The following is a 16,526-nucleotide window of genomic DNA, read 5'->3' on the forward strand; positions in this document are numbered from 1 at the left end:
CCCCAAGTGGAGTCGCAAAAACCATCAAGCGCTACAACGAAACTGGCACACATGAGGACCGACCCAGGAAAGGAAGACCAAGAGTCACCTCTGCTTCTGAGGATAAGTTCATCCGAGTCACCAGCCTCAGAAATGGCAAGTTAACAGCAGCTCAGATCAGAGACCAGATGAATGCCACACAGAGTTCTAGCAGCAGACCCATCTCTAGAACAACTGTTAAGAGGAGACTGCGCGAATCAGGCCTTCATGGTCAAATAGCTGCTAGGAAACCACTGCTAAGGAGAGGCAACAAGCAGAAGAGATTTGTTTGGGCCAAGAAACACAAGGAATGGACATTAGACCAGTGGAAATCTGTGCTTTGGTCTGATGAGTCCAAATTTGAGATCTTTGGTTCCAACCGCCGTGTCTTTGTGAGACGCAGAAAAGGTGAACGGATGGATTCCACATGCCTGGTTCCCACTGTGAAGCATGGAGGAGGAGGTGTGATGGTGTGGGGGTGTTTTTCTGGTGACACTGTTGGGGATTTATTCAAAATTGAAGGCACACTGAACCAGCATGGCTACCACAGCATCCTGCAGCGACATGCCATCCCATCCGGTTTGCGTTTAGTTGGACGATCATTAATTTTTCAACAGGACAGTGACCCCAAACACACCTCCAGGCTGTGTAAGGGCTATTTGACCAAGAAGGAGAGTGATGGAGTGCTGCGGCAGATGACCTGGCCTCCACAGTCACCGGACCTGAACCCAGTCCAGATGGTTTGGGGTGAGCTGGACCGCAGAGTGAAGGCAAAGGGGCCAACAAGTGCTAAACACCTCTGGGAACTCCTTCAAGACTGTTGGAAAACCATTTCAGGTGACTACCTCTTGAAGCTCATGGAGAGAATGCCAAGAGTGTGCAAAGCAGTAATCAGAGCAAAGGGTGGCTATTTTGAAGAAACTAGAATATAAAACATGTTTTCAGTTATTTCACCTTTTTTTGTTAAGTACATAACTCCACATGTGTTCATTCATAGTTTTGATGCCTTCAGTGAGAATCTACAATGTAAATAGTCATGAAAATAAAGAAAACGCATTGAATGAGAAGGTGTGTCCAAACTTTTGGCCTGTACTGTATCTTCTGGGGATCATGAATGTCTTACCCAAATGTCATGGCAATCAACCCGATAGTTGTCATGATATTTCCCTTTAAAACAAAAATATCATCCTGCTGTTAGCGCTGAAGAAAAAGTCAGGGTATCAACAGACTCAAAAGTGTCTAACCTCTGGGGGCCATAAACGTCTTAAACAAATTTAATCCATCCAGTAATAGCTCATTTATTTCAGTCTGGAGTGAAGTGATGTGCCAACCAGTTGACTTACTAACATTGCTGCTAGTGTTGCTAAAAAGTCAAACATATCGATTTTACTACAATATAAAACAGGGGAAAGCTGCAGATCATCACATTAAACATTATTTTATCAGCTTAATACTTCATGAATTTTCTAATTTCTTGAGAACTGCTCACAAACTTTGTGAATGTTTTCGTAGAACTAAGAATCCCCCCATTTATTTTAAATGATGTGTTAATTCTCAGTGGACATCAATCTACTTTAGTCACTTCATTTCCAGTAAACACCGCTACATCTTCAACGCATTGCTCTGCAGCGATCAAGGTATTTTTAGCCCAGCTTTTGTCGTCTTTGTGTTGTTCCTGTGTGTGGTTCAGTGTGTGGCACACAGCTCAGACGCACTGACAGGCAGAGGAGAGTGGAGGCGTTTACAAAAAGCTGCCTGCCTCAGAGAATCAGGTCTGAACAGCTCATCTAGCTAGCGGCGGGTCATACCCATTCATAAACAGACACATCACACATTAGACACAATGGTATATAAAAAACACCCCCGTAACAGCATCACTGTGTGTGTAGGTGTGTGTTTGTGTGTGGGGGGAGGGGTGGGAGCTGTGTTGCATAGACAATAAAGGATGTGAGATACGTGTATGATTAAATCGGTCTTTAAAAGAAGAAGAGGAGACATAACCTCTAGAGTTACTTTCGAGTTTGATGCCAGTTTGTTTGTTGCATGCAGCAGATAATCCACACATCTGCTACAACAAAACAATACCACACCGTAAAGCCATTACAGACGTTCATTCAAGACTACAACTAACAATCATTTTTATTGCTGATTACTATGGGAGTTATTTTCTCAATTTACAGAGTAATTGGATAGTCTATTACGCACCGGAAAATAATGAAAAATGCCCTCTGCAATTTACCAGAGCCCAAAGTGATGTCTTTGAATTGACAAAAATAATATTACTGTTTACAGAGACATAGAACAAAGAAAATGAGATCTTCACATTGGAGAATCTGGAACCAGACAACCTTTGGTGTTTTGGAAATGTCTGACAGTTGGTCAGTCCACCACTTTGGTCTAGACTGAATGTCTCAACAGCTGTTTGATAGCTGTGAGTTTTTGTACAGATATTCATGGTGCCCAGAGGATGAATCCCACTGATGTTGAGGAGCTTATGACTTTTTCTTTAGTGCCGCCATGAGATTGACATTTTTGTTCTTTATTTAAATATCGCAACAACTATTGATAAGATGGCCATAAAGTATAGCACAAGTATTCATGGTCTTCGGGGGTGATGCCTACTGATGTTTCCCTGACTTATCAAGTTTTCACTTATCCAGTAAAATAGCTCAACATCGACAAAACTGACTGGCACACATTTTGTACAGACATTCATGGTCCTCAGAAGATGAATCCTACTGACTTCAGTGATCCCCTGACTTTTCCTCTGGTGCTCACAGGTTCACATTTGTAGTTTGTTCTGAAATATCTCGTTTACCATTGGATTATCGTGAAATTTGATTTGATTTAGTTCAGACATTTATGTTCCCTCAGGATGAACTGTAATAACTCTGACTTGGTAAAAATTTGAACTTGTCCAATACTTTGATTTATGACTGAATACCTGTAAACCTAATAAGGTTCCCTCGTTTTTACGTGCTCTATCAAGTGTTCTTTGATTTTTGTTATTCTAGTTTTATCAGTTTGTTTGTAAGAGGTCTAAAATGGAGTTCGACCCCAAATACCAGTGTCACTATGTAGGAAATAACAATACTGTACATTTCTTTGTCTGTGAATGCATCAACCATATAAAGTCAAATTTTATTTCCTGATTTCCTGGAAAGGCTAAGAAAGATAAATGCTGTTAATACTGTAAGTGTGGTCATATGAGGTTTTCTGGAAAGGACTAGTTTGATATACTAATAATCCTGTTGGTTCATTTCCAATAAATTGATTTCAGTTATTTTCTAGTCTCACCAGGAGGGGTCTGCTAGGGTGCAGCAGGTCATCAGAAAAAATGCAAAAATGTGAACTTTGTACAGGCAAACAAACACCTCAAATTATATGCAGAACTAAGTTTCCAATAGAAAATCAAAAGTGAATAAATATTTTGATGTGTTTATATGGAACTTTACCTAAGTGGAAACTCTTCTGGAAAACACCTGCCTAAATTCACTGTAGTTCATTGTCTCTATTTTCCCCTGTTCCACATGACTTAAGTCTGTGGAGGAAAATTCCTCTGAAAACGTTAGGAAATACAGGCACCTGTAAATATTAGTGCACTAGAATATTTCCAAGTGTATCTAAAATAATATCCCTCACGTGAATGTTGCCTTTCGGTTCGTTGTCGTACTTTCGCTTTAATTTTTTTTTTCTTTGTAAATAAAAACGACGTGGAAAGTGCCAAACTGAGCACAACTTCCTGGCTTCTCCAAAAAAAAAACAACCAGACAGTGCAGGGTTACATGATCTGCAGTCAGACAGAGACTAAGTTTAATCTTCAACCACATATCAGAAAGCAGCAGAGCTGCTCCGCCTGGTCGGACACTGAGGAATGGCGCTGTTTGTACTCGGAGGACGTTTCTTTAAATGCAGATCTGGCGTAAAGAGAGTCATGACAGCGATCCATCCCTACTGGTAACCGCTCTCTGTTTGATATGTGCATGTTTTTATGTACACTGAAATCTGGACTTTAACCACAAAGGGCTGCATTGAGCGAACAGGAAGTGTGTGGCCTGCTTGTAGCAACATGTTTGTCCCTGTAGTAGAATTTCTGTGGAGGTTTGTTCGATTTAAAGCCACTAGATGGCGTAGTAGAGCAAAGCAGGGCACCATACAGGTCTTAAGTATGCTCGAAATAACAATGCTGATTTATCACAATCTGTAAGGAAATACACCAGACGTCCCGCTGTATCACTTAACATTTATGGCAGTATTTATTATTAACATTATGGATTAGGGTAGTAGTAGTATTTTAGTTGGAGCTTTCAGTATGTCATGATATCTTTTGTTTAGCATCCATGCAGTAGGATTGCATATTTAATATTAAAACAAAAATTAAAAGCCTTAAAAAAAAAAATCTGTAAAATCGAAATATTTATGGTCATGTGAATATGACTACTGAGCCTGAAACCATATGCCAACATCCACTCTACTATTAGGTAAATCTCCAAGTCATCACACCTTGTAAAGTTTCAGAAATGTAAGAAAAGTGGCCAAAAACATATCTATAAAAAAAACAAAAAACAAAAAAAACCCCACATTTCTTACAAATGTCTACTGTAATTACTATTCAGCATTTTCCGTGATCTAAAATAAGATTGGACATGTCATTTGTATATAGCTGTTGTTTAACAATGTTGATGAAGATGAAGATGTGTCAACACATTTTGACACAAAAGTTTTAAAAGTTCACAAGACTTCTCCTGAACTGAGGCATTTTCCTGTCCCTTTTTTTGTAGTTTCTGTGCATCAAAGCAAAGCAGTCATCATCAGTGCAGCTTCATGTTTTATTAAAGCATCTTGCTGACATGTTCAGGTCAGAGGCCCTCCTCATAGCATGAGTCATGTTTAACAGCAGATCACAGTGACCTGGGGGAGCAAACTGTGAAACAAAGGACTAAATACGATCACATTTACAGGAGACCAAGGGAACACAGCTGTAATTATGCACAACCTACTACACAGATGAATAGCACAACAATGTCATACATCAAGAAGAATTAGTCAAAATTACAATAATGTTTAAAGCAGGAGCTGTTACTGAGGGTTATAGGGAGAACATGGTGTTGAGCTCAAGTCATGACAACAGGTTAACCTTTTTGTCAGCCAGCAAAACACAATAAAGATACATTGTTATTTTCTTACAACATGATTTGTGTTATTGTAAGAAATAATTGGGTGTTGTTGTGACTGTCAAATGAAGCCAGTGTTTTTTACTAGTCAGAGCTGTTCTATTCTTATCCATCACCATGTCCATTACTGCCTCAGTCTACCTGTCTGTTTCCCTGCAGCTCCTCAGTGGCCTCAGGCAAGCAGCATGTTAATGGAGTGGATCTGTTCTACGAGCAGACAGGCAGCGGGAACCACGCTGTGTTGTTGATTCCTGGTGCTCTGGGTAAATACAACAACACATCCCTTTTTAGACTTTCTGGATAGATCTCTCTCAGACTGCCTTATGTAGTTTAGGTGTACATCCTCTGAGCTTGTGAAAACTGCTTTTGTCTCATATACCACAGGGAGCACGCGGACTGATTTTGGACCCCAGCTGAAGTCTCTGAATAAGGAACGTTTCACCATAGTGGGCTTGGATCCTCGCGGTTATGGACAATCCCGTCCTCCAGACAGAGACTTCCCCCCTGACTTCTTTGAGAGAGATGCAAAGGATGCAGTGGATCTGATGAAGGTCTCATCAGTCTGTTGATCAAGCAAGGGTGGATAAGAAGGGAACATGGGTGTGCAAACCTGAGAGCATGGATTGACAAATAGTAGTGCAGTTTAGTGTCCAGTAAAGCACAAAGGAAACTTTGAAGCAAGGTGTTAAACAATAAAAGTGGGGAATTATAATTGTGTGAAAACAATTTTTTTTTAAAGTAGGGTAAAGTAAAGCAGCAGTAGCTCAGTCCATAGGGACTTGGGTTGGGAACCGGAGGGTTGCCTGTTCGAGTCCCCGTCCGGACCAAATATGGAGCGTGGACTGGTGGCTGGAGAGGTGCCAGTTCACCTCCTGGGCACTGCCGAGGTGCCCTTGAGCAAGGCATTGAACCCCGCAACCGCTCGGGGCGCCTCACCAAGGGTAGCCCCCTCACTCTGACATCTCTCCACTTTGTGCATGTCCTGGTCCTGTTTGTGCATGTGTGTGTCTTTCGGACACACAATTGACAAGCGTGTGTAATTGACAAGCAAGAGTGAAAACATTGAATTTCCCCTCAGGGGGATTAATAAAGTAAATAAACAATAAACAAAACAGTAATGTTGTAGTCAATTGTCAAACCAGCTAAAAGGAAGTGCAAACTAATAAATGGTTTCAGAATAATAGTGAAAACACTATAATATCATCTATGATGCACTTAATAGACTAAAAATTAGCAAGTCAAAGCATTTTTCTGCTGCACAAATCTTTTTCTAACGTAAAACCACAAATTATACCTCAGAATAGCTCCTCTGGTCTTCTTTCAAATATGACCTTGAATGGTGTCTAATGTGTGCTCTGCTCTGAGTAGCTGATTGTCACGTCACGTCATTATGTGCCGCATACAGGAAGCTTGTTATAGCATTCTTACCAATTTTTACACAGATGATTCATCCAATTGCTAAATTGAACACACAGTTTATTAATCCATGCTCTTAGTTTAGCAAGTCATACACAATCTTGTTCACATCAGTATTTTTCATCGTTTTCTGTAATTTACCACAAATGATGTCATTTAATTTCTTGAAAATATGTTCTATGATGAGATTTTTTTTTTTGCAATGACAAGAATGGTAGCCAGTTCACCTCAGTATGTTCATTATGTTATGCATATGAGGCCATCATAGAGGAGGCAATAGAAACTTTGTTAGTGATGTGCAGTATTTTTTTTTTTCATTTTATTGGCAGGCACTGGGGTTTGGAAAGTTCTCTCTGCTGGGGTGGAGTGATGGAGGAATCACCGCTCTGATTGCAGCAGCAAGGAACCCGGACGTGATTAACAAGATGGTTGTATGGGGAACCAATGCCTTTGTGTCCCATCAGGACCTCAAGCTTTACGATGGTACTCCTACTCTACTTTTCATTGTCTTTGGTAACTGCCAGTGTAGTCCCAAACTGTGTCAACTGTGCATGAAATCTTTCTTAACTGTGTGCACTCGTGTGTGCATGGGTGTCTTTGGGAACGCACAGCGGTCCGTGATGTCTCCAGGTGGAGTGCTAGGATGAGGCAGCCCATGGAGGAGGTGTATGGAGCAGAAGTCTTTGCTAAAACCTGGGAGGCCTGGGTGGATGGGATCGCACAGTATGCAAAAAACCCCGAAGGTGCTGACTTCATTTTGTAACAGGCTCATTACACAAGTGAAGTTGAAACTGAAAACCATCAGAAATAATTAAAAAAAGTAAATGCTTTGCATTCATAATGCTATTTCCTCCACAACAAATATGTGGAGAATAAATTTGAGACACTTATAGATTTTGTTATGTTCTAATAAATGCCAGTTGTAAAGACTGATGCCAAAATATTAACTTAAATGTCCTCTGATCAGGAAGCATCTGCCTGGAGCTTCTGCCCCAAATCACCTGTCCAACCCTTGTCATTCATGGAGAGAAAGACCCCATGGTGCCCAGCATCCACCCACAGTACCTCCTCAAACACATCAAGAGATCCCAGTGAGATGACATCAGACACACACTTGCGCAGACATTTACATGGCAACACTTCAAATACCTTAAATTTAGGAAAGGAAACATGCGATATGATTTTTTTTTTGTCCCAAATCTAGGTTACACCTGATGCCGGAGGGTAAACACAATCTCCACCTGAGGTACGCTGAAGAGTTCAACAAACTAGTGGAAGACTTTCTGGAAGACTGAGCAATTAATTAACACTGTGAAATAACAACTGATTTGGCTATTTACACCAAAGACTTAATTTGGTTGATTTTATTGAATGGTATTGATTATTTTATTTCTACACTGTTTTCACGAGGCATCAATTGTTGAATATTTTGCATTAAATTTTCAATATTATTTTTTTCTACAATTGAAAATTTTATGAAGCAGGAAGGTGAATTATTTTGTCATGTTATGTAAGTCAGTAGCATTTTCTATAACTGGGGGCTAATGAGTCTGACATTACAGTTACATAACTTTAAATAGGCAGCTGCTAAGGTCGTATGAAACACAGTTCCAATCAAGTAAAAGTAAAATGTCTGCAGCTGCTCACTGCTGCTCACAAAAACAAACACTAATGCAAAGCTATATAACCACATCGATCATTGTAACACCACAAAACTGAGGTTGCAATATTGTTAAATGTCACTAAGAGTAGTTTTTAATTTTGTCACTCACAAAGCATCTTAAAATAAGGGATGAAAAGGCACTAACATGAGCTGCAGACTTTGGTGATTACAAGACTGTTAATGATTTCAAATTGAAAATGATTTATCAGCATTAATAAAATTATTTCTTACAACTTAAGTTACCTTATGTTGAGTTATATTTAAGGTTCAGTTTACTAAGTAAACAATGGTTGAATGTACATTTACTCAAGCGCTGTCCTTATTATCAGTTTAGAGGTACTTGTACTTTACTTGAGAATTTCCATTCCCTGCTCTTATATACTTCTCCACTGCATTTCAGAGGCAAATATTGTAGCTTTCACTCTGCTATATTTATTTGATAACATTAGTTACTTGTTGCTTTGAAGATTCAGATTAATGATACAAAACATAAATCAACTAATACACTTTGATTTATTGTTATCGATTAAGCAGGCCAGCAGTATTTGATGTAATTAAAATGAGCTCCATCTGAAGACATGAATGCATCGATAATTATAATCCAACAATATAATAGATATTATTGTGTAAGGGTCCATTCTGCATCATAAATACTTTTACTTTTAGAACTGTAAGTAGATTTTGAATGCAAAACTTTTTACTTTGAGTATTCTTTCGTCACTGAGATTAAGTATAGTGCAGATCGGTTGTGCTGGTGCTGCACGTCTGAACACTCATGATCGATTGCTTTGGTCTGCCAGTTTACTCATAACCAGGAAGTGGCAACTGTTTCTGTTTGTAGCTAGCACGAGTTCCAGTGTTTGCCAGTTACAGCTAGCTGGAGTTAAATCAAAGAAATATGAACGAAACACAAAACGGTGCGGTCTCCAACGCCATCACGGTGCATAATTTCTCGGAGAGGATTTTGGAGCAGGTCATACACTTTCACGTGATGAAGCTGAGCGGCGGGTTCTTCCTGTGGGTCGGTTCGAGTCCGGTCCTGTCCAACATGGCGGTGTCAATGAGCAGCAAATATGTGAGTAAACACAACTAAATGAACAGTGGTGGGATGTTATCAAGTAAAATTACCCTAGCATTGTGTTTAAGTAACGTTATAATTTTGAGGTACTTGAGTAGTTTTTTTTAATGAACCTTTTTCTTTTACTAGTTAACATTATATCTCTTGGGGATATTGCAGCCTACTCTTTACTCCACTATGTTACATTACATTTATTTAACAGCTTTAGTAAGCTTAAGTGTTACTTTACGAATTAAGATATTTGCACACTTAAAACTCCTCCTCCTATTCAGCACTGCAAACGTTTCATGGAGGTCTACATCCACAGATAGTTGTGGGGATTTTTGTGAGCAGCTGGGACAGTTTTTGATTTCCTGCAGTTTTTTTTTTAATGTTTTTAGGTTTTATTGTGGTAATGACAGAAGGTTAAGTGAGGGATATGTCAAAACTTTGCATATTATAAACAAATCTATCTGTAATCATTAGGGATGGGCGATGATTTGAAACTGTGATCTTTTCTGTACTGAACATTGAAGCATTTATCTCAATTCTGTCAAGTATATTTCTGGGCCATTGTGGGCAGTGTTGTAAATCAAAAAGTGGAGCTGATTCTTTTTTATATGAATTCTGCATCAGTGTAATGGAGTACTTAAATCTGCCCTAATGGATTATCAAAACAAACAAAGAAACAAAAAAACAACAACAAAACATTCCTGTCTGATTATTTTATCTATCAACTCTTAATTGATATTTCATACTATATTTCTCACTTCTAGCATTCATGGCATTCAACATGTTTTGTGGTCTTGATGTGTTGACCCCTTTAACAGGAGGGCACTGCTATGTTGTCTGCTATGTTGTCTTGAGGCTCTGTTGTATAGTGGGGACCTGGCTCATAATCTAATATTAATGTCTGTATGATAAAGTATTATTGCAGCACTGGTTGGTTAATGGGTCCTTAGCAGGCAAAATATAATAAATCTTCTGGCAAAATATAATAAATCTTCTGCCCAAAGTGCAGTAGCCCACATGTTTTCCTTGACATCCCCCCACTATACCAAAAACCCTAGAGACAACCCAGCCATCCTCAACCAGGAGTCACTGGAAGAAAAGCTTTTTGAAAAGGCTTTTGGGATTCATTAACCTTAGTTTGAAAACATTTCGGAAACACATGGGCTGACAAACATATTAAGAGAGGAACACATTTGATGTCATTGGATGTTGTGATGTCAGAGAGCTAAAGATTTTTGTCCTTCCTGAGAGACAAAACACTGTTGTACTAATTGTTTTTTCTGTCTGCAGGATTCAATGCCTTTATCTACATTAATCATGGGGGACCCATCCAATACTGCTCCTAATTCCTTGGCACAGAGATTAGGTAATGATGTATGACTTTGCATTAATTTACATGTCTCATTATTGCTGCTAATGTACCATTTTTTTCCCCGTTAAAGGTTTTGGGGGGGGGGGGGCTGTAAAGCCCTCTGGTGTCAGGCTTCAGCATCAGACCTTAGATGAAAAGGCATAAGGTCTCAGGAAAACCTCTATCAGACATCACACTAAACGGCCTCAGAAAAAAAGTCATCAGACCAAAAGGCATCAGAAAAAAAGACGTCAGACCAAAAGGCATCAGAAAAAAAGTCGTCAGACAAAACGGCCTCAGAAAAAAAGTCGTCAGACTAAACGGCCTCAGAAAAAAAGTGAAAAAAAACCCTGATTTTTCTGAGCCTGTTTAGTCTGACGACTTTTTTTCTGATGCCTTTTGGTCTGACGACTTTTTTTCTGATGCCTTTTGGTCTGATGACTTTTTTTCTGATGCCTTTTGGTCTTATGTCTTTTTTTCTGAGGCCTTTTGGTCTGACGTCTTTTTTTTCTGATGCCTTTTGGTCCGATGACTTTTTTTCCGAGGCCATTTAGTCTGACGACTTTTTTTCTGACGCCTTTTGGTCCGATGACTTTTTTTCTGAGGCCGTTTAGTGTGACGTCTGACAGAGGTTTTTCTGAGACCTTATGCCTTTTCATCTAAGGTCCGACGCTGAAACCTGACACCTGAGGATGTCCTAAAATGTATGCCGTACCTCTGAGGCAAATTGTGATTTGTGATACTGGGCTTTATAAATAAAATTGATTGATTGGTTGATGTATTAAGTTATAGTAAGTTATAAAAAAGCTGAAATACTTTTTCAGCTGTCAGGTGGTTGTTTCTTTGTGGATATCAAAGATGTTTTTATATGTTTGAGCTAGGGATGCGCGATGATAGATGTTTTGCCGATGTCCGATATGCCAGTAACCACTTATTTGGCTGATACCGGAATGGATATATATACTTTTTTCCCTACCTAATTTTAGTGATCATCAAGTCTCGTATATAGTGGAATTAACATCATATTATGCATGCATAATCTTATCCTAACAGCCCACCAACAGATGGAGACATATGCTTTTCAATGTGTGTAGTATTCATTCATTGTGCACAGCAAGAAAAAGCATGTTGGTCGATTCTGATGACGTGCCAGTATTATCATGCATCCCCACTTTTAGCCCATTTGCTAGAAACCACTAATCAACTTTACTGCTAACAGTTCTCTAAATCGTTGTCAGAGTGTGTGCTATGGCAGTTTCAATTGTAGATTGATTCAAAAATGTTCTACTATGCAGTGGGTGAAGAAGTACTCACACCCTTCACTTATATAAATATACTGTAATATACTGTACTGTAAATATACTATGTTAAATACTATGCTAAATACTGTGTTCTAAAGACATCCCATTACAAGTAGAAGTCCTGAAATTAAAATGTTTCTTAAGTGAAAGTACAGATCTGTTATTAGCAAAATGTACTCACGGTAAATCAATAGAGAAAGTAGTCATTATGGGGAATGGCTTTTTTCAAAGTGTTATATTATCACAGAATATTTTATTATTCTATGTTCATCACTAGCATATGCATGTAAGAGCTTTTAATGTTGTAGTTGCCCAGTATGGAGCCATTTTTGGATACTTTGGGTACAACTTGTTGGATTATCAGTACAGTACTGCATTATATCATTTAAGCTTATCATGTGTGTTTTATGTAAAAAGTAATTGTCAAATAAATATTATAAGCAAGTGTGTCCAAACTGTACTTAACTACAGTACTTGAGTAAATGCACCTAGTTAGATTCCATCACTGATATTGTATAGCGACAAAGCTATTATACAGGATTGATAAAGATAAGTGATGATAATGTCCACCATGAGATGTTACATATGTCAGGTGAGTTACAATACTTAACATGTTGATATTTATACAACCCCAAATGTAATTAAAAACAATGGCTTCTTCACATTGCGGGGGAAATACATATGCTTCAGAGAATGGTTGGAATTTAAAAATAGACATAAATATTATAAAACAGTGATTCTCAACCTTTTTCATGTCAAAAAAATGATGATACACATCAGGGCACGGCCCCCATGTGATAAGACTTCAGGGCCCTCCATCTGATAAAACTTGGTTGTTAGATTTGATTAAAACCAGAGTTCCATAGTTGTCGACTATGGGGAACCCTTTAATTAGAGTCGTCACTGTTATGACTCACACACATTGAGCTCACTTCTACACTGAATTAAATAGTAAAAATAAACTATTCCCAATTTTTCTGGGGACCCTCTAGAACTTTCTCAAGGGCCCCCAGACCCTCTGGTTCAGAAGGACTTGGATAAAAACCTGCAAAAACAGAAATGACATTTAGTAGAGTGTGCGCCCCATGTAGGCTGGGTAATAGATTGTGGCTCAGGTTTGATTCGAACCAATGTCCCTTTGCTGCCTGTTATTCCCCCTCTCTGTCCCCTGTCCTGTCACTCTCCAGCTGCTCTGTATTAAAGACAATAAAGCCCTAAAATGTTAAAAACATGCAAAATACACTAACAAGGTTAAAAAAAAAAACTTCCAAGACCAATGACTTCAGTGTAATTGTGTACCATAGCTAACCATTAAGAGTATTACGTGAACTAAAAGTGAAATAATTTTCTGTTCTGTTTTGCAGCAAAGAAGACCCAAAAGCAAGTATATGTGAGTTACAGTCTTCCAATGACAGACTCCAACATCAGTCTTTTGGTGGAGAACAGGATCAAAAAAGAGCTGGAGCTTCACCCTGAACACTTCTGAACACATTCATTTTTTAAAACTGTGTTTTGTGTAGAACTGAGGACACGCAGGAAGAAGGTCAACATAAAGTAGCAGGGCACTCTTCTTTGGATTTAAGTACTCCTTCCAGATACTGTAATTGCACTCCAGCACAATAACCACAAACAGTCACATCAAGTGTTCTTTTATTGACATAATAAATTAAGTGGTTTATTATCAAAACATGTAGGCCTATGGCTTTTTGTACAAATGCATCATATTAAAAAAATAACACTTAGAAAACAGCATTAGTGGTTGAGTTTGTTTTTTTTTTTCTCCGAGTGTTTAACTGTCGAAAACATACAAACTAGTAAACCATACAGGGTGTTCAAAACACGTGCTGTGTACTAAACATGATTTAAAAAATGGACAATCTGTGGATTCAGGTATATTTGGATGGAGAATGGTATATGGGATGATTTATCTATTCTGTGCTTATATCCTATAAAAAGTCAATGGTCCATACATTATGAATGAATGAATGGTACATGTATACATACCTTACATTTTTATGCAGTCCTAAGGGATACTTACGTAGTAAAGTGTATAAATGTACACTGATCACAACTAGGCCAGGTCTACGCAGACTACGCTGCTCTATTCTAATCGTCACAAACGTTTATTTATAAAAACTGTAAAACATTGTGCTTTCTGGCTAGAGTTACACATCCTAGGAGCAGGATTACAACATTACCACAGTACAGAGAACAAGGAGTGAGAGTTGGAGTGGAAATATTTGCTAATTAAGGAGGTATTTCAAGCAACAAAAATGCCCTTGGCAGCATGACAAAATAAATACTGGTTTTCTTGAATTACATTCTCTGTTTTGTGAAAAAGAACAGAGCCATCATGATAAAGCCATTTAAATACTGAGATGCGTCATAAGACATACAGTAGTACACTGACCGGTCACTCTAATGTCTGTTCAACTCTCAGATTTGTTCAGCATTACCCGCAGTCTCTACAGGCTACACGTACAGTCTGCCAAGGTCTCCGGCTGTTTGCCACATCAGACAACCATCATACACCCACACTAACAGCAGTAATGCTTTTTTTTAAAAACTCAGTGTCTACACTGACCTCATCTCTGAGGATAAAGTGCCACATTGGACTTCTAGTAGAGGGACCACAAATAAGGAGAAACATGTAAAACTGTTTGTGCCCTTTCATGCAAAAAAGAGTGGTAGTGGTTTAGCCAATCCCTGGATCTCAAACATGTTGGCTGAAAATCACAAACACTTGATTGTGACATTTAGTGCAAAATAACTTGTAAAGAATTATAAGATGCAGTGAAATCCTCTCTCAATGAGTCAAAACTACAAACCGAACCCTCACAGAGCACACCTTATTGAAAGCTAGTCTGCTCTACTTTGCCTCCTCACTTGCCTGCGTCTGCTTCTTTCACCTGTAAATCATTCTCGACAGAGCGGACAGCAGTGCAAGAAAACCACCAACACCACTGAAGACTTTCATATTATTTAACACACACACTGACTTCAGATCAACTTAGTCCAGTAAAATGTTTTTTGGCAACTCCTGAATGAATCATAGTCACTACAAACTACACAAATTTATTATCGTCACCATTTCAAACCTCATCATTTAAGAGTTCATCTGGTTCATCCGAAAGATTCTCTTTTCCCTTAAAAGTCTTTTTCCACCAGTTCAACAACCATTCGGTTCATGTTAATGCTTGAACAATAATTAGCACGGTAGTAGACTATTGCTATGATGCTCACACCCCATTGGCTATGGCACGATTTCCAATCACCTCCCCACCAGTGGCCAGGGCGTACGAGGCAGGCACCGCTGCCAGAGCGGTTGCTGCTGCCACCGTAGCTCCCCCAGTGGCTGTGAGGTGTAACGGCGTGTCGTGGACACGGGAGTAGTCCCCATCAGTCTTGGCGAGAAGGAGGTGCTGCTCTCCTGGGTGGAGCAGGGTCTGACGGGTGAAGGTCTCTCCGTCAGCCAGGCTCTCCGGCAGGGGCTGGCCACGCGGCTCGGGCAGCAGCAGCAGGCAGATGATGCACAGGAGGGTGCAGCAGGCGAAGATCACGTGATGCAGAAAGTAGCCCTTCTGGTTGTGGAGCTCCATGATGGGTGCGGTGAGCATGCCGAAGCCTGCACTGGCCAGGACCAAGCCCAACCCTCCACCCCTGCACAGAGGAAGAGGAAGTGAAGCAGATCTGTGACCAAGCTAGCCTGACGTGACTAAAAATGACAGGAGCTCTAAAGGCATCAGCAATCTTTAAGTGGAATTCTTATTCAATCAGCGAACAGAGTCTGAAACCTCACTCCCTCCACACCTGTTTGACTTCAGATAAGAGGGGCCGTGACCAATAATTTTAGAAACTTTCCTTCGATTATGTTCATGTCATGCAGTGATTGGCGATTGATAAGCGTATGGGATTTTTCAGTTGGATTTTGGTTTATTGCAGAAAACAAACAAAAATTTACGATACTCACAGGTTTTGTTCCGCAAGATAATCTACACAAATGAACACCACTTTTCACCAGAAATAAAAAGCTAACATTAGGCTATAAACAAACTACACCATGGTCGCATGACTTAACGTCACCATCACAACAAGGCTATAAAGCCGTGTTCAGAGTGATTACACCCTGTAATCTCATTTAACAACATGTTAGCAACTGTCTATTTTAAGACACCTAAGGGCTTCAGAATTCACAAGTTGGGTATTTTATGTACCAAACAAAACATGAAGCTTTTGTTAACCACAGATTCTATTTCAGGCATCTAACCCAAACCCCATTTAAATAACCCATTGACTGGCTAAACTGGGAACTGGGAGTGATAAAATGCTGACTCATTTCTGGTTTTAGGACTCACTCCTGCACCACTCTATAACACGGGGGAGATTGACTGAAAATGTGCACGTTTACCCCATACATCCTGTCTCTTCCCTTTTTATTGTAGCACACTTCCGGGCCCACCTTCAAGTGAAACTGCACTGGTACAAAGACTTGTGTCTTTAAGACACCTTTGCAGGACACCTCAAAGGAACTAGT

The 16,526-nt window shown here is 39.5% G+C and overlaps 3 protein-coding genes across 3 annotated transcripts in view; 2 read left to right on the forward strand and 1 right to left on the reverse strand.

Annotated features, from left to right (window-relative positions):
- Positions 1–3,766: 3,766 nt before the first annotated feature.
- Positions 3,767–8,509, forward strand: bphl (biphenyl hydrolase like). Its single transcript, XM_033620945.2, has 7 exons — positions 3,767–3,975; positions 5,352–5,455; positions 5,577–5,743; positions 6,938–7,091; positions 7,220–7,351; positions 7,576–7,699; positions 7,813–8,509. Exons 1-7 carry the CDS (start codon positions 3,893–3,895, stop codon positions 7,901–7,903), a joined length of 855 nt encoding a protein of 284 aa, XP_033476836.1. The 5' UTR covers positions 3,767–3,892; the 3' UTR covers positions 7,904–8,509.
- Positions 8,510–9,067: 558 nt separating this feature from the next.
- Positions 9,068–13,744, forward strand: psmg4 (proteasome (prosome, macropain) assembly chaperone 4). Its single transcript, XM_033620947.2, has 3 exons — positions 9,068–9,346; positions 10,631–10,706; positions 13,357–13,744. The coding sequence occupies exons 1-3, from the start codon at positions 9,170–9,172 to the stop codon at positions 13,476–13,478; spliced, it is 375 nt and encodes a 124-aa protein (XP_033476838.1). The 5' UTR covers positions 9,068–9,169; the 3' UTR covers positions 13,479–13,744.
- slc22a23b (solute carrier family 22 member 23b) overlaps positions 13,626–16,526 on the reverse strand; it is a 29,137-nt gene continuing 26,236 nt past the window's right edge. Inside the window, exon 10 of the mRNA XM_033620939.2 lies at positions 13,626–15,652. Coding sequence (XP_033476830.1) covers positions 15,232–15,652 — 421 coding nt within the window. The 3' untranslated portion in view covers positions 13,626–15,231. The remainder of the gene's footprint in view (positions 15,653–16,526) is intronic.

Source organism: Epinephelus lanceolatus, chromosome 6 (genome assembly GCF_041903045.1).
Source record: "Epinephelus lanceolatus isolate andai-2023 chromosome 6, ASM4190304v1, whole genome shotgun sequence".
NCBI lineage: Eukaryota > Metazoa > Chordata > Actinopteri > Perciformes > Serranidae > Epinephelus > Epinephelus lanceolatus.